Source organism: Felis catus, chromosome B1, assembly GCF_018350175.1.
Source record: "Felis catus isolate Fca126 chromosome B1, F.catus_Fca126_mat1.0, whole genome shotgun sequence".
Taxonomy (NCBI): Eukaryota; Metazoa; Chordata; class Mammalia; order Carnivora; family Felidae; genus Felis; species Felis catus.
In genome coordinates this window covers 1,706,411-1,729,154 of record NC_058371.1, presented here as the reverse complement: position 1 = coordinate 1,729,154, position 22,744 = coordinate 1,706,411, and the positions used below count along the sequence as shown (strand labels likewise).

Here is a 22,744-nt window from a genome sequence, read left to right as displayed (position 1 = left end):
CTCTCTGTTCTTCAGCTTGCTCCCAGGGTGGAGTCTTACCGGGCTTAACTGGCGCACACGGGCTATGATCAACGGCTCCTGACCTACAAAAGTGGTGCTTGAATACGGTTCCACGCCAGCGCACAGAGTCGCGGTACGCACAGCGCCCTCGCCCGGAAGAGCCGCGCCTGCGCGCCAGCGCCCTCGCCCGGAAGAGCTGCGCCTGCGCGCCACGTCCCCCGCCGTGTCCTCCCTCGAGGGACATCCCCCCCCCCCGCCCCCGGGTGCAGTTACCTGGCAGCATATGGTGCACAGGCGTGGCTATGTTGATGTCCTGCAGATGCTTGAGCGTCTCCGTGTGGAAGAGGCGGAGCGTGGAGCCAGAGGTGAAGGCGATCCAGATCCCCACGCCAGCGACGACCATGTGAGAGACCACCATGCCTTCTTCCTGGTGGGCGTCCAGCTGATTCTGGAGAGATCAAGGAGAAGCGGTGGACGGGGCAGCGGGTGTGCCTGGAGCCCCGCCCACCGCGGAGGCAGAGCCCGGCAGTCCCCGGCCGGGGGAGGGGCGGGCGGCGAGAGCAGGAAGACGGGAGGGACAGAGGGGAGGGACGGAAGGCCCGGGAACAGGGAGACACGATGGCCAAAGGAGGCCAGCCAGCGCCCCCGACTTTGGTGGGGAGTCAGCAGCCCTCCCCCAAATCTCAAGCAGGAATGGAGGTCCACACCCTGGCCTTGGGCGGCCCCGAGACGGCCTGTCTGACCCCACCGCTCCCAGTGCTCCTGGGCTGCCCACGGTGTCTGGGTTTGCAGTCGCCCCTGGCCTGCCCACAAAGGCCACCTGCTACTTCTCTGTGTGACCAGGTCCTTCCTCCCGGGCTTCTGGCCGAGCTCTGCCCCGTCCACATCTCCATCCTGACAACCCTACTCTATGGGGACCCACGGGGGCAGATTTTGTGACTTGGTCACAGCGCGGATGGGCCAGCACTGGGCAGCTGGCGGTGTTGTCTGCTAGGTCTGGAGGAGGGGTGTGAGCCTGGAGACTCCGTGTGAAGACACAGGGTCCTCAGGGCAGACCAAACCCCACATGGTCCTCCCCACACAGTCCTCCAGATGGAAACACTGGAGGCTGAGCCACACGGGAAACAGGCGGGCTTACTTCTCTGACCCAAGGGCTGGTCCCAAAAGTCTAAGCGCAGGGGGTGCTGTGTAGAGCCCGCTGAACTTCCCGCCTTCCCTGGCTGCTCCTCTTGGGCTCATGACATGGTGGTGGTCACTACTCCCTGGGGGAGGAAGGCACATCCGGGGGGAGGGTCGTGCACGTTACGGAAGCTTGGGAATCAAGGAGCAAAGCCACGTTCTGTCCTTGCCGCGGACACTCCAGGAAAGACGAGGAAGCACAGGTTGCTGGCCCTCAATCCCGGTTTCTAATTCAGCAGGCTGAGGGTGGGGCCCAGAACTAGCATTTCCAGAATGTTCCGAGGGCCCGCCGCTGCTCCACACCCCCTTTTTTCCACTGCTTTCCGGCAAGTTACTTTATCCATTCACTGCGGTTTGTCCTCCTTTCTGTCCCGAGTCACGTCACATGCGGCCTTGATGTGCTCCCAAGATGCCGCGGGCACGTCTCCAATGCTGCTGGCGCACGCTGTCCGCGACTGCCCGCTGACGTGTCTCCTGCACGTCGCGGCCGGTGGCCTATCCTCCCAGAACCAGCTCGTCCTGCAGGCCTGCAGGTCCTGTGGGCCCCCCCCCCACCAACGTGCGTGGTCTCCAGCAGCACCCCCTTCCGCTGAGGCAAACCGGCCTTCAGAGAGCACGGACTTCCTGACATCGGTGGCTCACCATCCACCCAGCGTGGTGGTATCCCTGCCCCGGCCAGACGTGGCTGCTGTCGTGGGACACCTCCCGCCCTGGCGGCCGTCTGCGATGCTCACGGGGACCGAGGAATAGCCCTGAGCTCATCCGCAATGAACGTGAGGTCCCTTCCGACCCCACCTGTGCTGCCCTCTCTTCCCACCAGGCTCTCAGGCTCCCCCGGCCTTTCTCGCACTTGACGGGCCTCCCTCCTCACAGGCTCTACGTCGTCTCCTTCCAGGAATTCTGCTCGGTCGGGACAGCCGGCGGCATAGGGCTCTCGGGCAGAAATAATCCAGCGTTTCTGTCCTGCCCTGTGTGTCCCTGGCATCAAAGCCACGATTCCGCTCTTTCCTGCCAGCTGCCTGGCGCGGCCAGAGCCACCGCTGGCTGACTTTCTGCCAGCTGCAGGAGGTGGGGTCTTGCAGGACGCTGGACTGGCACATCAAGGACAAGCCACAGAAAAGCTAGTTGTGGTCCAACGGAAAGTGCATCGACCTCGAGCCCGTCTGGGACCCAGCGCGTCCAGGTGTGGCACCTGGTGACTTCCCGAAGGCCTGCCGTCCTATGCCGCCCGCGGGGGTCTCGCGCAGTCTAACACCGTCCACCCAGGCCCGCACGGACTCGGTGTTACTCTGACCGCGGTCAGCCCACGCTCTGTGACGTGAAGGAGCTCCTACAACGGGCGGGAGGCTTACGGTCCACCTTCTGACGTTACAGAATCTGCCACCAAGCGTGTCCATGAACAGGTTTCACGAACGTCTTGAAATGTGTCTCAATGAGTGCTGGCAAAATGTCTTCAAGCCCCTGTCCTGGCTGAACCGGTGACCCTTCCTAAGGAGAGTCTAGACAAATATTTTTGGAAGTCCATGATGACTAAAGTTGATCATGAGTTTGTGGAGGTTGGCAACAGTCATTCCAAAATGCCCTCAGGGCCCTCACGGGGATGATGGGGACCCTCCCCTGAACAGATTCCTTTCTCTACCACCTTGGGTGTGATGCTCAGAGGAATTTTTATCTGTGACAGGATTTGTTTCATTGGCGGAAAAAAAAAAAAAAAAACCTTTGCTATCTGAGTTCATTTAGAGTAGAAGCGAGAAACGGTCACGTGTAGACAGAAAATAATTAGGTACGTGCAACTTTTAATAAAAAAAGAAATATATAAAATGGGCAAAAAATTCAAAGGTATAATAAGTAAAATTCTTTCTCTCTCTCATCCCTGCTACCCTGCTTAGGACGGCTTTTTGTGTGTCTCCGAAAGTACACACACGTGCACGTGTTAAGCAACTGCTAACAACAGGTAATACGTAAAGCGCTCTGCGGGCACCCTCTGTACGTGTACGTTCGCACAACAACGCTCTGCGACCTGCCCCTCCTCCGCTTAACTGAACACCTGCCAGCGCTGCCCGCTCATTCTCTCCTGCCACTGCCAGGTATGACGTTATTTACCTAGTTCCCCCACTGGTGCTCATTGGGTATTTTCAATTATTCGTGGTATCACACAACGCGGCGATACGTGACCTCACCCACACACGCATGAGCTTATCTAAGGAACAAACGTCTAGCGGTGGCATTGCCAGGAAAAGGATTGAGCCCTTTGAATGCCAGACGCCAACGCGGGATTGCCTTCCGGAGACGCCACACAGCGGCCTCCCTCCACTGGCTGAGTCCCGGAGCCCTGGACTTGCCCGGGACCAGCCACGACGTGCCCACAGCTCGCCAACGCCGGAAAGTGAGAACGTTTCACCTTTCGCCCATTTGAAAAATGGCTCCGTGTCACAACAAGCGCTTTCTAGAGATGAGGCTAACGCACGTACGCCTGTACGTACGGGTAAACACGTGTGTGAGTACACTGGCCGGGTGTACGAACACATACCTGTGCGCTGCACGATTCTTAGTTTAGTGCCCTATTCGTATTTTTCTCTGAGCTGCCTTATGTCCTCTGAACATTTTTTACTAGCTTGGCTTCTTTCTCTTAAAGTTAATAAGAATTCTCTTTAATAAGAACATTACCTCTCAGCCACAGATGTAGCATATATTTTCTTCATTTTCATTTACAGAAGTTTCTATACAAACACACACTTATTAAATGTGCACAGAAAATGTTCTAAAACGGCACCAAATTTATTTTTTTTATTATGGCAACTTCTAGGCATGTGTCATGCTTGGAAAATCTCTCCCGCTACAAAGTAATGAGAACATTGTACTGCTTTCTGTCTAAGTTTATGATTTTGTTTATGTTTTTAAAATTACCTCCATCTGTAATGTTTACAAGGGAAAAGGCTCGGGGCCAGAGGCACGGCTCCACATTTCCACATGGCCCGTTGTCTCCCGATCCTTTGTTGAATAACCCACGGATTGCACTGATTGGAAAAGGCCACTCCGATCAAATGTCAAGTCTGTCCATGTCCTTGAAGACTCTCTATTATGTTCGTACTGAGCACGTTTTTTAAAGTAACGTGTTTGTGGTCGTTAGCAGATACACAAGCGACAGTTCTTTCATGGGCGCGTGGCTAGAGGACGGTTAGCTGAGTTATCTACTTAATCTGGTCTTTCCCAGATTTCCCTCCCAAATCTAGGAGGAAATTCTCTCCGTGCAGGGCCACATGCAAGAGGCTGCCAGCATCAGCTACAGGCCAGAGGCCCTCTGACCGCCAGCATCGGAGGCTAACTGGGGCCAGCCCTAAGATGCGTCTCTTCTGTGCCACGCACTCAAGGGGCTTACCTCTATTGTGTGGGTCTCGGCGCTGATCGTAAAAACTTGACCTCCCGAAGCTGCCCATAACGTGTCCTCCGTCATTACGAGACTTCTAACTGGTAGCACGCCTAGTTTTATCAGTGTCTGAGGTTCGGGACTCCAGGATCCATCTTGAAAAACAAAAATTTTACTTTCAAATTCAGTTATCTGTACACAGGGAGTAGGGACAAGATCCCAGCTCATTTTAAGTAACAGGCAAAATATCATCAGTAACCGTGACGTTCACACTTGGTGCTGGGCGTCCAGAGTTCCACGAGCACCATTTCCACGAGGCAACTCAGCACGGTGGCAGAGCCCGGAGTGCGCACGACCCCAGCCCGGCCACCTGGCGCGTGTCCCGCACAAACGGCCCGCGAGGTGGCCGTGACAGTGTGAGGCATGACGAGGTGATCGATCAGCTCAGCAAGGTGCCCGGCACCCAGGTGTCCGTACGCCCTGTCATCTACAACGCCAATACACGAAATGACCCCGTCGTCAGGAGGAGGGTCCACACCCACACGGTGCGGGCCAACGTCCACACCTCCGCTGCCTGCTCGCTCTTTTGAGCTTTCCCTTGATACGCATCCTGTATCATCAGGATGGACCGTATCTTCCCTGCATTAGAACAGTAAGTCAGAACTGGGAGGACAGGCTTTCGCTCGCTACAGTCCTGAAGCACAGGTCCTGATGAAATATGTCGCTTTGCAAATACTTTCAAGGATCTAAGGATGAGGTCTGTCATACTTCACATGAAGTAGAGTCAACAAACAACTTGGAGAGCGGTAAAAAATATGTAAAGCAAGACTAGACACACGTTTTCAACGTGACTACATAATTGTCCTGTGAAAATTTAAAATAAATTTTTCAATTTTCAAAGCAACCACTAATTAAGCCATCATGCCTAAAAACATCTTTAAAAAATTGTTTTTTTACATTTATTTATTTTTGAGAGACGAGAGAAACAGAGCACAAGTGGGGGAAGGGCAGAGAGAGAGGGAGACACAGAATCCCAAGCAGCTCCAGGCTCTGAGCTGTCAGCACAGAGCCCAACGCAGGGCTCGAACCCACGAACCGTGAGATCGTGACCTGAGCTGAAGTCAGACGCTTAACTGACTGAGCCACCCAGGCGCCCCTATGCCTGCAAGCATTTAATGGTTCATCCACCAGTGCCTCTGACTTCCTAATCAAAACAGAGCTTTGCTCAGGGACGAGGGCACAGTCTTGGTTCCGAACCAAGTTCTGGCTTCTGTGTTCTAGATCTGAAGCACTGAACCTTTTAATCCAATCCCTCTTTATGAATAACTTTAGCTGAGGTTGTGCAACCACCAGGAGGCAACCAGGCAGGTTCTGAATTCCATGGCACACTTTCAAGTTATAATTCGACTTAAATGGAGATGCTTTTATGCTACAATTAAGCCAAAAGATGTTGCAGGACAATTACTGGTTCCAGTGGACAATGACCTGTAAAATCATTTGTAAAATCCGCACTGGACGTGGAGTATCATCGCGTGGTTACACATGCGTGCACACACAAGCACACGCTCACTAGCAGTCACACGTGCACATACATACACACAGAAGCACACAGGCCTTCTCATCCGGGACTCAGAGCCCTTTGAGACCCCGCAGTCTCCACTTTCGATGGGATCACAGAGGCTTCGAGCTGAGATGCGATTCTCCCCAACACTCGCACGGGACTGAGAGAGCAGGGCTGTGGATCCCCGCTGCCCCTGCCCCTGCCCCACGGGGCCTGCCCCCCCGATGTGGCCACGTCCTCCGAATCAAGACGCCTGCTGCTGTCAAGTTATTTTGGTTTGGGACTAACTTCTAACAATTGAACTTTGTTTTCCGACCACCTAAGTCACTCCTTCTACAGATCCCGTGCACAAAATCCTCTGAGGGCCATGGGGAGGGCACAATGTCGGTCCCTGGGATGCGGGCCTCAGCTCCAGCTGACACACCACCTGTCTGGGGACAGCCTCTTTCTGCAGTCTTCCCTCCAGACCTGGGTCCTCAACCAAGCTGTCCAACCACAGCTGGGTGCAAACCCATGCCAATGACATTTTGAACCCACACTTAAAATTATCTGGAAATTTCCTACAGAACATTCCAGATTTCGAACGCCCTGAAAAGTCAGATGCTTGCAGCAGTGCCTGGCTGAGAAGCAGCCTTTCCCCCTCCAGCTAGGCACGTCGTCACCCCTCAGAGAACACGACGGTGGGGAAGAGACACCTCTCCAAAGAAGACATGCAGACGGCGGACAAGTACGTGAACTTGCGGTCGGCACCACGCATCATCAGAGAAATGGAGTGAAAGCACAATGGGCCGTCGCTCCACACTTGTGAGAATGACATCATCAAAGACACAAGATACAACAGGTGTTGGCGAGGATGCGGCGAAAGGGAGACCCTCGTGCACAGCTGGTGGGAATGCAAAATGCAGCCGCTCTGGACAACAGTGTGGAGGCTCCTCAGGAGATTAGAAACAGAACTACTCTACGACCCAGCTGCCCCACTTCTGGGCTCTTGCCCGAAGGACACGCGAACAGTAATTTGAAAAGGCCTGTTCGCCCCATGTTCACACGGCATTATTTACAATCGCCAAGACACGGAGAAGATCCAAGTGTCCCCCAACGTGTGAATGGACAGAGATGTGCTATACATACAACGGAATATCATTTGGCCATAGAAAATGAGCAAATCCTACTGCTTGTAACGTAGGAGACAGGTCAGACAAAGACAGACAAACCCGCTAATGGCCCTCGGCCGCCCTCAGGAGGGGCACAGACCCCTGCTCCCCGCCCTTTCTAGCCTGCGCCCTTCCCGGGATCCCGCAGCGGCCCGGCCCCCTGGCCGAGCTCCACAGGACGGGCACCTCCAGGCTGGCTCCACGGCCTTCCCGCACACGACTCTGACCCCAGCACCCCCCAGCGCTCTCTGGGTGCCCTGAGAGCTATGTTCACCTCTGGGTACTGTTCTGTTTGCCCCCTGGACGTGAGGAGTAGGACCTGTGCCCATCTGCAGCTGCTGGTGACCAGCTCAGGGTCCCCTGAACCAGCCAACACTCAGGCTGTCCCTGAGATGGTGACTGACCCCAGTACAGAGCCGGGGGGAGGGGGGTTCCCGAGGTGGACCACAGGCGGGCAGGAGCTGGGCGGGGGTGGGGTTCCTGGGGTAGACCACAGGTGGGCAGGAGCCGGGGGGGGTGGGTTCCCAGGGTGGACCACAGGAGGGCAGGAGCCAGGGTGGGGGTTCCCGGGGTGGACCACAGGCAGGCAGGCAGGTATCAGGAACAGAAAGGAGCCAGGGGGGCCAGGCAACCCCCATTCCTTAAGGGGCCTCAGCCCTTGGCTTCCCTCACTCAGCCCTTCCGATAAATTTGCCATTTTACTTTTCCTCGTCGGGGACCCAACTGGACACGGGCTGCCCAGTTGCCGTGGAAACCAGCCAGGATGTGCAAACCGCCCGGACTGGGCAGAGGAAGGGTAGGTAGGGCGCTGAGCGCTCACACGTACCGTGTCAGGTGGGGCCCCGTGACAGGATCAGCGCCCTTGCAAGAAGGGGACGCCCCAGAGCGCGTGCTCCGTCCGCCGCGTGAGGACCCTGTCCCGCGGTGGGGAGGCGCCCTCCACAGCAGAAAGCGACTCTCCCCAGGGACCCGCTGCCACACCCTGCTCAGGCCCCACTCTGTGGCATCTGCTATGGCGCCCGAGCCAGCCAAGACACGACGTCTTAGCGCTGAGGCCCCGGGGCGGCAATCCCACATGTCCATGTAACCCCCGGACGAGAGGTGCAGGGAGGCCTGCTAGCCAGGGGTGAGGTGAGAAGGAGCCCCTGAGAACAAGAGCTTCCGCAAAGGGGCGACAATCCGTCAGATCAGAACTGGCAGGAGCAGGTGTGGACACAAGGCCCCCTGCCTCTGCCTCTGAGAGCTGCAGCCCGGGGGGCCTGGGGGGCCCGGGGGGCCCCGGGGGCCCCAGGGAAGAGACGCCCACCGGCCCCTCTGCTGTCACCGGAAGCCACTGGAATGCTCAGCCAAGCCTGTGACAAGAGAAGGAGCCTGAGGAGGAGGGACAATGGCCGGGCTGGTGGGCTGGTGACAACCTCGCGGAGCCGCTCACCCGGGTGGCCTGCAGTGCCCCCCCTCCCCCGGGTAAGAGAGCCTTGCGGGGCCGGGGGACAGAATCGTGGCTGCGGGGAGACAGACGCACACAGAGGAAGGTACTTGGCGGCCTGCTAAGGGGTCACCAGGAGACCGTCCTCTGAAACAGCTTCCCGCCTGTGCGGCTGGGGTGCTCCTTTCGGGGCTGGGAAGTCACGTGCCCGGGACAGGTGGGGGTAAGCGCTGGCGGGGATGTGACCCAGAAGCACACAGCTCAGTCCACAGCAAACCCCCGGACGCGGCCACGAGACCGGCCGCGCAGACGCACGCACAGCACAGACGCAATTACCTTCCGCCTTCTGGTAGACGGCCACGGCCCCGTTGACCAGGCCGGCATACAGGCTCTGGGCCGCGCAGGCAAGGCTCATGACCGTGGACTTGTCCGGGGTAAAGAAGTGCTGCAGACGCACCTTCTTGGAGCCTTGGCTGCTCTTGTAAATGGAGATGCTTCGAGAGAAGAACGCAAACCTTGTCAGCGCATTTGCTCGGGAAGGAAGGGCGGCCTCATCTCATCACAAAGTGCTCGTGACGCCCCAGCCCTTCCCGCCTCCTCCCGCCCTGGGCAGAAACGCTGCTGCCTCTCAGCCCCCTTCGCTTCATTTTAAAGGAGAAAGTTTGGGTTACACAGATTTTAAAAAATTACTTCTTTCAATCTATCTTAAAACTTCATATCCGGAAAACCATGTTAACTTTCCTTTAAAAGGTGTCTGTGTTCAATATGTTTACAGCACAGACTCTGGCCGTGTTGTTTCCAAAACATGAAGAGAAAGGTACTTTTGAAATCAGGGATAAGAAGAAACACGTCAGGGGAAGCGCCAGGCAGCACGGGCGCACTTGCTGGTCGTGTCAAAGGTCAGCGACCCCAGCCACTCTCGCCACGCAGTGTCACCCAACAGGTGGAGCAGGTGACCGTCCGGCTCCTCGTCACGGAGCGGCACGCGGGGCTCACCTCCCCTCCTCAGTGCCCAGGCAGATGGTGGGCACGCCCGGCGCCCTCCCGGCCGCGGCCCCGGGCTCCGCAGGGATGAACACCATGCACAGCGTCCGAGACTCCACGTTGAAGCACTCGATGACTTTGGGGCTGGAGCTTTGAAAGGAGACGATGGCGATCTGGCCCATCTGACTGGTGCAGCTTCCAATCTGAGGCAGGGGTGGGGTGGGGGGTGGGGGGGAGAGAGGAGAGGCTAGGAGCTTCCACAGCAGCTTCGGATCTGAGGTGGGGGCGGGGAGGTGCACTGGGAGCTTCCACAGCAGCTTCGGATCTGAGGCAGGGGTGGGGGGTGAAGAGCCCTGGGAGATTCCAAGGCAGCTTCGGATCTGAGGCAGGGGTTGGGAGGGGAGGAGCACGGGGAGCTTCCACAGCAGCTTCGGATCTGAGGCGGGGGAGGGGGGGTGGGGGCAGGGAGGTGCACTGGGAGCTTCCACAGCAGCTTCAGATCTGAGGCAGGGGTGGGGGGGGAGGAGCACTGGGAGATTCCAGGGCAGCTTTGGATCTGAGGCAGGGTTGGGGGGGCGGGGAGGAGCACTGGGAGCTTCCACGGCAGCTTCGGATCTGAGGCGGGGGGGGGGAGGGGGGGAGGAGCACTGGGAGCTTCCACAGCAGCTTGGGATCTGAGGCAGGGGGGTGGGGGGAGGAGCACTGGGAGCTTCCACAGCAGCTTCAGATCTGAGGTGGGGGGGTGGGGAGCACTGGGCGCTTCCACAGTAGCTTTGGATCTGAGGCAGGGGTGGGGGTGGGAGGAGCACTGGGTGCTTCCACAGTAGCTTCGGATCTGAGGCAGGGGTGGGGGGGAGGAGCACTGGGAGCTTCCACAGCAGCTTGGGATCTGAGGCAGGGGGTAGGGGGGAGGAGCACTGGGAGCTTCCACAGCAGCTTTGGATCTGAGGCGGGGGGGGGGGGGGGGAGGAGCACTGGGAGCTTCCACAGCAGCTTCAGATCTGAGGTGGGGGGGTGGGGAGCACTGGGCGCTTCCACAGCAGCTTCGGATCTGAGGCAGGGGTGGGGGGGGAGGAGCACTGGGAGCTTCCACAGCAGCTTCGGATCTGAGGTGGGGGGGGGGAGGAGCACTGGGAGCTTCCACGGCAGCTTCGGATCTGAGGCAGGGGTGGGGGGGGAGGTGCACTGGGAGCTTCCACGGCAGCTTCGGATCTGAGGCAGGGGTGGGGGGGGAGGAGCACTGGGAGCTTCCACGGCAGCTTCGGATCTGAGGCAGGGGTGGGGGGGGAGGTGCACTGGGAGCTTCCACAGCACGCAGAGGCCTGACACTCCATGGCAACGAGAGAACCGACATGCCCACGAGGGCCGGCGCGATTAAGAGGGTCAGGGGCGCCTAAACAATCTGCCATCAGAGCACATTTCTCTTCAACTCACGGGGCTACTCTTCCCATTAATTCTCGTAACAGGAGGGGGGTTTCAGCTTTTTACAATTCGTGTTTCCATCCCTGAAAACCCGCGTCCCCGGCACCACACAGGTGACGGCCAGCTCAGGCACCACTTGAGTCCTAAGTACATGAATACCGAGTCTCAGCACTTTAACACTAACGCTCACCTAGGAAAACGAGCGCTTGAGACGAGGCAGCGTCAGAACGCCTCCCCAGCGTTCGCGTGCGAGGCCATGTGCGGGCGCCTGTGACACCTGTGTCACCGCGGGGAGGCCCGCGAACCTATCTGCCGGGTCACTGAACACACTCGGCAAATTTCGTTTCCAATTTGAAGTTAAACTGTTGGTTTACTTATTATTTTTATTTTTGAGAGAGAGACACACGCACAGATTGTGAGTGGGGGAGAGGCAGAGAGAGAGGGAGACACCGAATCTGACACAGATTCCAGGCTCCCGATGCGGGGCTCGAACTCCTGAAGCACGAGATCATGACCCGAGCCAGTCGGACGCTGAACCGACTGAGCCACCCAGACGCCCCCAACTTAAATTGTTGTTTAAGTGGGAAGAGTGGGATCTTGCTCTCGGAAGAACTGACCCCACAGAGCTCGCGAGGTCCTGGAGGGGAAAGTTGGCCGGGTAGGTGGTGTTTAGGCTTCACAGACCCTTTGTCCTTCGCGCCGGCTTTGCAAATGTTGCCACGCTCCCCTGACCCCTCCTGCGGTGTCTCCACGCTCACATAAGCGTCCTGCTCGGACAGCCTTCCAGGCGAATGGTCCACCAGCTGGCCCTGCTCTGACCGGCAGGGGCGGGGTGCGACCAGGAGAGGGAGTGAGGTACCCATTCCACGTTGGACTGGTGGGAAAACTCTCTTAACGTTCAAAAACCTTAGGGAGATGAGCCCGTCCCACCCTCGGTGGCTGAGTGCACAGAATGAGGCGGCCCCTTCTGCGCACTCAGGGAGGCCACTGACCACACAGAGGCGCTGGCTGGGGGCAGGAGAGGTCGCCTGAGCGCTGGGCACCTCAGAGCTGTAAGACAGCAGGGCGCCCGTCGGGGAGGAGGCCGGGGGAGCGTAGAGAGCGGGGCACAGGAGACCTCAAAACACAGTGCATGGGGACGCACTTTGGGTGCAGGAACCAGAAACCCCGCTTCAACTGCAGCGTAGTCCAAATGCAACACTTCATTTGGAATAAATTAACTACTAAGTTTCCAGTGTAAAGAAGCCAGCAACGGCTTGGACAGGGAAAAAAGAAATCTCGTGCGATTTAACTGAAGAAATATTTAAATTCCTATATTCGTTAAGTTGGTTGAATCTACCCTGGTAAAGTTTTAGATGAGAAAGAAAAGGCAGGGACACTCGCACATCTTTCCCGAAAGTGTTCAGTCCCCTCTCCTGGTCCATGACTTCCGTGTTTATAAACACAGCCCAGGACACGTGGGCAGCGAGCACGCGTTCCAAGTCTGAACCTTTCAAACCTACAGCTTCTCGTCACGCGGCCCATGGACCCTGATTCTTCAGGGACCCGCATTAAAGCACGCAGCGCGTCTTACCCACAGGAAACCGTGCGCCGTGGACGACGAATCCGGCTGAACCTCATTATTCACGCAGGGCTCAGGATTGTAGGCGGCACATTCGATCTAGCGGGAATAAAATCAAATGCCCACATTTAACACAGGACCAGATGTCCAGACGCCACGGTACCTTGAGCGGATGACAGACTTCTGACACTGAGACACAAAAACCGCAGGTGATTACGTATTAGAGATTAGAATGGGAGGAAAAAAACAGACTAAAATCAGCTTTTTGGAGGCAACCCTCTAAGGAGCCACATGGGTCATCACTTGAGTATCTTCGGACCCCAGGACGCACCGCAAACGTCTCGGGGAGCACAGGCGGCTGCGGCGTCCCGGATGCTGGTGGCGTGGGCACGCGGACGCGCGGTCCTGCCCTCTGCCTGCCAGCCCGCCTCCCTGGGGGGCCGCAGGGGGCCCAGGCTCCAGGCCCAGGTGTTGGCCTGAGACCAGGAAGCAGGAATGTCTTTCCTTGTTTCTCACGGGAGGACACATCCACATGTCCCCGAAGATACCCGCTGTGGTCCCTCAACAGGCAGCACAGGACCACGAACAAAACAGCCCCTCGACCCAGACTAGCTTCAGCAAACAGTGTGCGACCCTTCAGGCAAACACGAGGCCTCTGATTGTGACCCACTGTCGGAAGTGGATGCCACCCTCTGACTGTGACCCACTGACCGTGACCCACGGTGGGACCTGGAGGCCACCCTCTGACTGTGACCCACTGACCGTGACCCCCTGTGGGAACTGGGTGCCGCCCTCTGACTGTGACCCACTGACCATGACCCACTGTGGGAAATGGATGCTGCCCTCTGACTGTGACCCACTGTGGGAACTGGAGGCCGCCCTCTGACTGTGACCCACTGACCGTGACCCACTGTGGGAACTGGGTGCCGCCCTCTGACTATGACCCACTGACCGTGACCCACGGCAGGAACTGGAATCCGCCCTGACTGTGACCCACTGTGGGAACTGGGTGTCGCCCTCTGACTGTGACCCACTGACTGTGACCCCCTGTGGGAACTGGAGGCCACCCTCTGACTGTGACCCACTGACCGTGACCCACTGTGGGAAATGGAGGCTGCCCTCTGACTGTGACCCACTGACCGTGACCCATGGTGGGACCTGGATGCCGCCCTCTGACTGTGACCCACTGACCGTGACCCACTGTGGGAAATGGAGGCTGCCCTCTGACTGTGACCCACTGTGGGAACTGGGTGCCGCCCTCTGTGACTCACTGACCGTGACCCACTGTGGGAAATGGATGCTGGCCTCTGACTGTGACCCACTGCGGGAACTGGGTGCCGCCCTCTGTGACCCACTGATCGTGACCCACTGTGGGAAATGGAGGCTGCCCTCTGACTGTGACCCACTGTGGGAACTGGAGGCCGCCCTCTGACTGTGACCCATTGACCGTGACCCACTGTGGGAACTGGAGGCCTCCCTCTGACTGTGACCCACTGACCGTGACCTACAGTGGGACCTGGATGCCGCCAAGCCAAGGGCAGCTGAGCCCACAGGTCTGAGACGTGTGCCCTGGGAGGACTAAGGGTGCCCTGAAGGCATCAGATGCGTGACAAAGCCCCAGCACCAGGCCGACGGCTGAGCAGAAAGGCAGGTCTCGCCTTCGTATTCTAATGATCCTCACTGGCTCCCCGCCACACAGCCACGGAGAAGGGGAAACCGTAGTTGGCTTGGGGCGACAACATGGGGCGCTGTCCCCATCCAGACCAAGAGGGCACATAGACAGTGGGCCCTGTCTCCCGGTCCACCCTCCTGTCACCTTGAACTCCTGCTGCTTGGCCACCGTCACTGCCATGTGTCCCACGAGGAGGGGGTGTCTCTCCTTCTTAATCTGATTCCCGTCATCCTCCACGCAGAACCAGCCCATGTGGTTCTCCTCCTCTGTGGTCAGGTCAGAGAGAACGGGGAAGGACAGCTGAGCCATCGGCAGCTTCCTGGGGGCCCTGTGGAGCCCAGGCTCGGGCCACCCTTCCCCCCCAACTTGTGTGCGTGGACCCCCGGCTCGCCACCCCCCTGCCCTGCGTGCATAACCCAGGCTCAGCCCCCCCCACCCCACCCTGCGCACGCAGACCCCAGGCTCGGGCCTGCTGTCCTGCGTGCAGACCCCAGACTCGGGCCTCCTGCCCTGCAGGGGATAGCAGAACTAAACATTCATCTCTGGAAAACAGCACAATCTTTCCTCAAGGGAAAAGCAGTATGTTCGCTGCTTTATCTGAGAAAGCACGTCCGTCCCGCGTCCCGGCGTGCTCCCCGTGACTGCGCTGGCGCAAAGGGCTGAGAGACGTCACTTGTAAAGCAACTAAGGCTGGTTTTCTTGATCCCCTTTTGTTTTAAGCAACGGAAATGTCCAGATTCAAATACCACAGATACAGTGAGGGGGTTTTTGACAACGGGACAACGGTATGGGACAAAAAAAAAGTGGAAACGAGGACATGTTTTGCTATAGAGCAAGTTGCCCATCTCAGCTCTGGGCTCTTAATGAAAGCTCTTAAAGACACAGAGAGCTCGTTTCCAGGTTCAGCTCACTCCTCGGGGAGCGGGCCGTTTCCCGGGTTGTGGACTTGCTGAGGAGCCTGGCCTGATGAAGCGTTAGATTATTCAGGAAGGAGGGGGGCTCACGTGGGACGAGGGCGCTTCACTCATCACAGCTCCGGGGGCGAGAGCACCACAAGGGCCCAGTTCCCTTCTGTGTCTAATTTTCATGTAACGACCACCTCTCAAAGAGAACTGCGCGCACATGTGCACACGCACGCAATATCCAGCGTGAGCTGAGCAACAGACCCTGTGTGTGAGTCACACACATCTCCCTACGCAGGTCTAGAGAGAGAGGTCTGCCCGATAACGTGGATGGAAAGACAGCAAGGCTCTGGACAAAGGAGCAGGAAAGTAACCATGAGGTCAACTTGTCTCGGATCAAATTCCTTTTCCTGCTGCAGGATCGTTGAGTGACTACTCGGTGCCACCCTATACTTTCTCCCAGGTTGGGGAGGGGGAACCACGGCTAGACCCAGACCCGACTCCCGACTCCCGGGCCACAGACTCACGGGCCTTTATCGCGAGTGCTGGCAGTCTCAGCTGATGTCAATGTTTTGTTACAATAAAAGGGACGACTTACTTTTTTCTAGGATCCCTAAATTATAACATAGAGGTCTTAAAAAATCACTCATCCTGGAGCCAATTTTTCCCGTTTAAAAACATTCTTTCAGGGACACCTGTGTGGCTCGGTCAGGTAAGCGCCTGACTTCAACTCAGGTCATGATCTCACGGTTCTGTTCGTGAGTTCGAGCCCCATGTCAGGCTCTGTGCTGACAGCTCAGAGCCTGGAACCCGGTTCAGATTCTGTGTCTCTCTCTCTGCCCCTCTGCCGCTCGTGCTCTGCCTCTCTCTCTCTCAAAAGTAGATAAACATTAAAAAAAATTAAAAAATAAAAACATTCTTTCAGGTGAGTGGATGAATCTATCGTCGAGGTCATTCTCGACCTAGTTTTATCCTCTTAGGCACATATTTCACCGTCACGGAGAAAACCAGGGGACCAGCGGACGCAGCCTGGTCGTGCGACCATCCCTCACTTAGCGCCCATCAGCCCAGTCTTACCCAGGGCGAGCTTGGCCATCTTCAAGTTGTTGGTCCAGGACTCTTTGATGGCAGGCGTGAACGTATTGAACACGGCCGTGAAGAACGTGGGCCGCCCGGACCTGCCAGGGACAGAGGAAAGGCATTCGTGTCCCGCAGTGTGCCCCATCCGGGACACTGCACCCTGCCTGCCTGGCGCCATCACCAGACCACAAAGGCTGGCGTCACAGCAGAGCGGGCTCCCCGGCCGGCCAAGGAGGCCCCTGGCAGGGTCACTACTAACTTGTCCTGCTTCCCGGGAAGCTGTAACTGGAGTCTGCAGCAGTCCGCAGCCCTGATCTCCTCTTCTTTCTTCAAGATGAGCCTTTGTAAACCCGACGTCCAGTCGTGGGCTACTGACTGGTTTAGGTTCTGCCAACGAAACACATACGCGCACGCTTTACGTGCGTGAACAAGGTGGGGCCGGCGCAAGGAGGACAGCAAGGCGGGACCGGGAAAGTTCAGAGGAGACAGTAACGCTCTGTTGGATTCCAAACACGAACCCCGGGGCTCGGGCCGCGTGCCGGTCTGGCTCAGACATGTCTGAGAGGGAACTGCTACTCAAGGCCACGCGCAGACGGAGGACGGCGACCCTGAAATAGTCCCGCCCCACCCGAAACGGGAGAAAACACGCGGTCGGACTGGTTCTTAAAACCACCGTAATCGTCACGTCTGGTGGGACCCGGAGGCACGGCCACGCTCTGACAAGGACTCACAGGTGGCAAAAGAATTCCGAGTCACGCGGCTTCGACCGTTACCTGATAGTTCCCCTTGAGGTTACCGATCAGCTGAGAAATCTGACCGATGACGTTCAGGTCATGTAGGAGGTTCTGCAGATCCTGGTACAGCTGTCCCGGCCCCACGTACACCTGGTCTGCAAAACAAGCAAGCAGCACGCACCTGAAGCGCCGTCTGCACCTACGCTGGCGGGGGGAGAAAGCGCTAAAATTAAGATTCCGGTCGACTTGGAATGTTTTTAAAAAGTAGGTACTTTCAAGCACTTGGTGGTTTTTCCTTTTCTAAGTTTTAACTGTGGAATGATTTCAGACATAGAAGAAAGACGCACAGAGGTCCCCCGCGTACGCCCTTCGCCCTGCGTCCCGGGACGCCGCGATCTCACGGAGCCACGCGGACACAGCACTGCTAAGTAACCTGCAGCCTCCCCACTCACGTCATCTCGGTGCGCGGTCCCACGCGCACTTAGCTGCTGTGGTCTCCTTAACTCTCCTCCAGTCTAGGCCCGTTCCTTGGGCGTCTTTCATGACCTCAACTTTGTGACCCGAGCCAGTGAGCTGTTTCACAGAGCATCTCACACTCTGGCTCTGACGGACGGTTTACCGCTCTGGGTGTTCTCTAAGCCTTGTAGATGTCATTGCGGTAAGTGGTGTCTACACATGGCACCGGACCCAAACCAAATTTCCCATAACCAGGGTCATCCGACACCAGAGTGGGCTCCCCAGTGCGTGGTCTCTAACGTGAACAACAGGAACACAGGTAGGACTCTCGTGTCCGGGGGGAGGGGGGAGGGGGACAGTGTCCCTCCAGGGCCCGCCCCCCCGCTGCCCTGGACTCAGGGCGGCCTGCAGGTCACAGGACGCAGTTCCAAGTATTCTGTCACTTCCCCCCACGGTCACACAGGCAGGATTCGCACACAGAACCACACTCACAGCCCACACTTCGAAGGACATGCAGTGGTAGCTACACTTCTCTCCCACGTCCACGGAAATATACCGCCTCTCGTCCCCTCGATGGTAACCGGCAACAGGCAGAGCAGGAGCTCCGACCCAGGGACGAGGGGAGGCTCCGCTGGGTGAGCAAGAGGTGTCTCTCGGGGTTCATGTTTCCGCGGCACCAGCTTCGCGGCGTCAGCCCGGGAGCCAGTGGTCAGAGCTGCCCTCAGAGTTCAGCACGAGGCTGTGCTGGGTTGGGCATCGACACTCGGTAAATGAAATTGAGTACGTGTGTTGTTAGCCAAAATTATCTTAAATGACAAACGTACTGTTAGGGAAGAACAGGATGTAAACTTGACCCATGTGACCACCGGGACGGTTTTTCAGGCGTGGCCCAGAAGAAACCAGGTCTCCTGGTTGGTTCCAGGCTCCACTGACCGTGACTCAGAATCCTTAAGAGTTGTGAACAAGGTGCCCTGTATTTTCACGGTGCGCGTGGCCCGGCACATGGGGCGGTGGGGGAGACAGAGATCTGAGGCAGGTTCCGAGCTGTCCATGCAGAGCCCGCCATGGGGCCCCACGAAAATCTGCCACACTCTGGGCAGGTGCCGGTCCTGCCCGCCCTGTGTGCCCCCGAGGACGGACAAGTACAGCCATGCCGGTGACTTTCACACTCATCTTCAGGGACGGCGACGGGACGGAATCCTACACAGTCGCACGCGCTCCCCCACAACATGCTCAGCCTGCACCCATTTCTCCAGACGTCTGAAGACCTTCTCCTCGGGACGTGTTCAAAGAGGCGACGGTGGGTCTCCTCCAGTGAAGACCCCGTCCCCTCCCCGGCCCCCCTTAGCACAGTTCGCTGAAAACTGGGGGTGCCCCAGACGTGCCGGTGACGGATGGAGGCTGTAAGGACCTTGCATGAGGAAAACCCTGGGGCACCAGGGGGCTGAGTCGGGTAACCTTCTGACTCCTGATCTCAGCTCAGCTCACGACCTCACGGTTCATGAGTTCGAGCCCCGCATCAGGCTCTGCGCTGACAGTGTGGCGCCTGCTCGGGATTCTCTCTCTTCCTCTCTGCCCCTCGCCTGCTTGCGCACGTGAGCTCTCTCTGTCTCTCTCAAAATAAATAAATGAACGTTAAAAAAGAAAGAAAGAAAACACCTTGTCTCTGGAGACAGGTGAATTCATTCTCCCGTGAACGCACTCCCAGACAGGCTGTGGCCCCGTGCACGTAACCCCGCCGCCGGGGTGGAGGCGGCAACCGGGGCTCTGAGGTCACCAGCTCCGACTCACAGTGTCTGTGAAAACTTTTCAGTCACCCCGGAACAAAGCACGGAATTTTGCGAAATAACTTCAAGAGACCTGTTTTCTGCAACGAAGCCGTGGGGTCGCAGAGGACCCGGCACGCACCCGGAGGCACCGGCCCCCAGCGCAGACGTTAGCGCCAATGAAACGTCACGGGTCGGGGAGGCAAACCCAGCGGCTCTTCTGGGGATGAGGCGTGTGTGCGGCTCCTGGGGCCCACGCGCGGCGGCCACGCCGGCAGCTCCCGACAGTGGTTGCTACGCAGTGACGCCCACACTCCGTCTCCAGCAGTGAATAACACACCGAATTTTCTGGGCTGGCTTTCAGAGCACAGCCATCCCAACAGCAGGAGAGTCATGCGGCTATCCACAGAGCACAATCGTTCCTACTTCGCGGCTCGAAATAATCGAGGCATGACAAATCAAGAGAATCAGAAGGAACACAAGCAGTGTGGGCGCATCTGAAGCCGTTCTATAAAAACCCTGAGCCGCTGGGCACAGGCCTGCTGCACCGTGACTCGTGGACGGGCACGGTTCTATCTGCACGAAAACTAAGCCGCTCGCTGGCCGCAGGCTGGTGCAAAGGAGATCAATACTATGGATTGGCTACACAGACCGGGTCACTTTCTGGCCCCAACAGCAGACTGTCCCTCGTTCCTGATGAGTCTGGACCGGGCGGGATGACCCCTGCTGCAGAACTCGCCAGTGACCACGTTCCCAGCCAGCGCCTCTGGAGCACAGGAGCCCAGACCCCCTGCCCGGAAGCCTGAAATTGCCCCGGAGAAGCCCGACTTGAGTTCGGTCTTCTAACGCACACGGAATCCACACGTTTTAATTTGTTAAAAAAAATTATCTTTAACCTGGAAGGCATTTAAACCACCAAACACATTTACTCCACACAGGTCTTTTCGGAGCCCAGAGCTAAAATCGCAATCCACCCTGTGGACAGGGAAACCACGGGACTGACGGCCACACAGCAAAGCTGCACCCCTAAACCTGGAACCCAGCAAACAGACGTCCCACAGACGTCCGTGTGCGGGGACCTCCTGAACTGTAGTCTCGGTGCCCACTGGACCCCCAGCTCTGGGCAGTGTCTGTGCACCGGTCACCGCCAAGGTAACGCCCACTGTCCACGTAAGGTGGGTGAGCCGTACCGTAGGAACACCATGATAAAAACGTTAACGCTGAAACAAGTAACACGTCCAACACAGAACTGACACCGTTAAATGACTGTGTCAGGAAACCGGGACATCAGGGTGGGCAGTGACCCTGCCAAGTGCCCTTCCCAGGACTCCAGGGCCACGAACACTGCTTCCTGGAGCTTCCTTGAGGCCTTTCCATCTGGAAAGCTGCGTCCAGAAAATTCCCAATCAAACCCTTCCATGGCCACAGTCTGTTAATGATGGGCGATTCCTCCATGGACGGACAAGCACGTTAACTCTTTCTCCTGGAGCAGTTGGTATCACCTGAATATCACCAGCCACCTTCATTCTGCTCTTTGTTGTTCTGAGAAACAGACAGTTTACCAAGTAACCAGCAGTGATTCAGTTTTCCTTCTCTGACCCAATGCTTCGTTCTCCCGGCGTCTGACCGCACGTGTAATAGAAGCCACGAGAGCAAGAGGAACATAGGATGAAACATGGGACAAGGGCCCCTAGGCCCCAAAGCAGTGTCTCAGGTCCCCAAGTCCACGCAGCTCCACACTGACCTTAGAGCCCTTCCTTTCAGACGCGACAATCCCTAGGTTGCCTGGGTTGGCTCAGTTGGTTGAGCGTCCGACTTCAGCTCAGGTCATGATCTCACAGTTCGTGGGTTCGAGCCCCACGTTGGGCTCTGTGCTGACACCCAGGAGCCTGGAGACGGCTTCAGATTCTGTGTCTCCCTCTCTCTGCCCCTCCCCCGCTCATGTTCTCTCTTTCAAAATAAATACTTCAAAAGCATTAATGTTTAATATAAAGGCTCATTCCATGCATAAAAAGGCTTACTAGAAGTTCCCATTCATAACTCGGGCAGAGGCCAGCAAGTGAGTGAAACTCAGCCAGGTTTTATTTGGATTAAAAGAGAGAGAGGGAAGGAGAAAGTCATGAATACTATGCTATGTCCAAAATCCACAGTCCAAAGACCACAGTAATATTTAGTAAGAAATATTACACAACTGTTGAAGCACTGCCAAAGTTATCAGGACACCCTTGGCTCATCTCACCCCGTCAGGCGCACAGCCCAGCACCCCCTCCACGAGGAGCCTGGGGAAGAGAGAAAGGGCTTCCTGGGCTGGTCCACGCAGAGCTGAACCTACAACCCAGATCCACACACTCAAGGATGTCCTGTGTGGCAACTCAGTGCACACTCAAGAGACAGGAGCCAGAGCCCTAACTGCTTATGTGGGAAATGCAGAACAGAACAGAAATCAAACCTGGGGAGACTGAATGCACCCATGTGACGGGGCTTCCCCATAAACCCACAGGATGCACACCAGTGGAGACAAGCTTAAAATGAGGGTTCAGTCTACACTTGTCAGCCAACATAAAACACAGGCGCCAAAGACGACATCATCCAACGGCTTGACCATCTACCTGGGTCCTTGGATTCATGTTGAAGCCACGGAAACAGGGTCTATTAGGTCAGTGCAGATGCCAGCCCCACGACACACAAGCACGTTAGTAAAAGTGTCACTTACTTGGCTTAGCGTTGGCAACGACCGCCAGGCTCTCAGGTGGGTACACCGGGGGACACCTGTTTTCTCCAGCACCTTCATTATTGCCGTACTCTATTACTTCTACGTGTCCGAGAGGAACACTCCACTTTAACAAATACCTTTGGCTGGTGGACATCGTGCTGCTGTCCGAGGTGCTGAAACATCGTTAGTTCATGGTTAATTACGTGGGCAAGTCTTGATACTTTTTATATCCCTTAGTCAGGTGAGTAACATCCACCTATTGAAACATCCTGCTCATGACCTTCTTACTAACAGTTACCACTTGGTTCCATAATGAGGCCTCCCCTTAGATGAGAGGGTAGGAATTCTTCACTGTCTAATCCAGGAAAACGGGAGAACACGAATGCTGACCTCCCAGAAAGCTCTCAGTTTCCCACAAGAGCTTAGAGGGAATGAACTGGAAGACCCCTGATGACTCTTTGAGCAAAGATGCTCGTGGATTCTGGCAAATACTGTTAACAGGGAAACTCTCCTATGTGCACAGAGATATTCTCTGGTCATTTCATTTGAATGAACCTTAAAGTTCCTCGTACTGTTGGTTGTGGTATAAGCATTTTAATAAGATTAAATCATGTCATCATACTCCATGTTTAAAATACTTATTGACTGTGGGGGCAGCTGGGTGGCTCAGTTAGTTGAGCATCCGACTTTGGCCCAGGTCATGATCTTGTGGTTCAGCCTGGAGCTGATTCTGTGTCTTCAGATTCTGTGTCTCCCCCTCTCTCTGCCCC

General features: G+C 56.7%; 1 protein-coding gene across 6 annotated transcripts in view; it reads right to left on the bottom strand.

Moving 5' to 3' along the window:
• The window catches only part of ARHGEF10 (Rho guanine nucleotide exchange factor 10), a 103,275-nt gene that overhangs the window by 10,686 nt on the left and 69,845 nt on the right, over positions 1–22,744 (bottom strand). For 5 of the 6 annotated variants that reach the window (XM_045055175.1, XM_045055177.1, XM_045055174.1 and 2 more), the window contains 10 exons: positions 21,975–22,147; positions 17,079–17,194; positions 16,565–16,692; positions 16,303–16,403; positions 14,468–14,589; positions 12,664–12,750; positions 9,681–9,871; positions 9,021–9,178; positions 4,559–4,701; positions 274–448 (listed from right to left, as the gene is read on the bottom strand). In XM_045055175.1, coding sequence (XP_044911110.1) covers positions 274–448; positions 4,559–4,701; positions 9,021–9,178; positions 9,681–9,871; positions 12,664–12,750; positions 14,468–14,589; positions 16,303–16,403; positions 16,565–16,692; positions 17,079–17,194; positions 21,975–22,147 — 1,394 coding nt within the window. Of the gene's footprint in view, positions 1–39; positions 84–273; positions 449–4,558; positions 4,702–9,020; positions 9,179–9,680; positions 9,872–12,663; positions 12,751–14,467; positions 14,590–16,302; positions 16,404–16,564; positions 16,693–17,078; positions 17,195–21,974; positions 22,148–22,744 lie in introns of all 6 variants that reach the window. The other variant, XR_006596198.1, reaches the window with a different exon arrangement.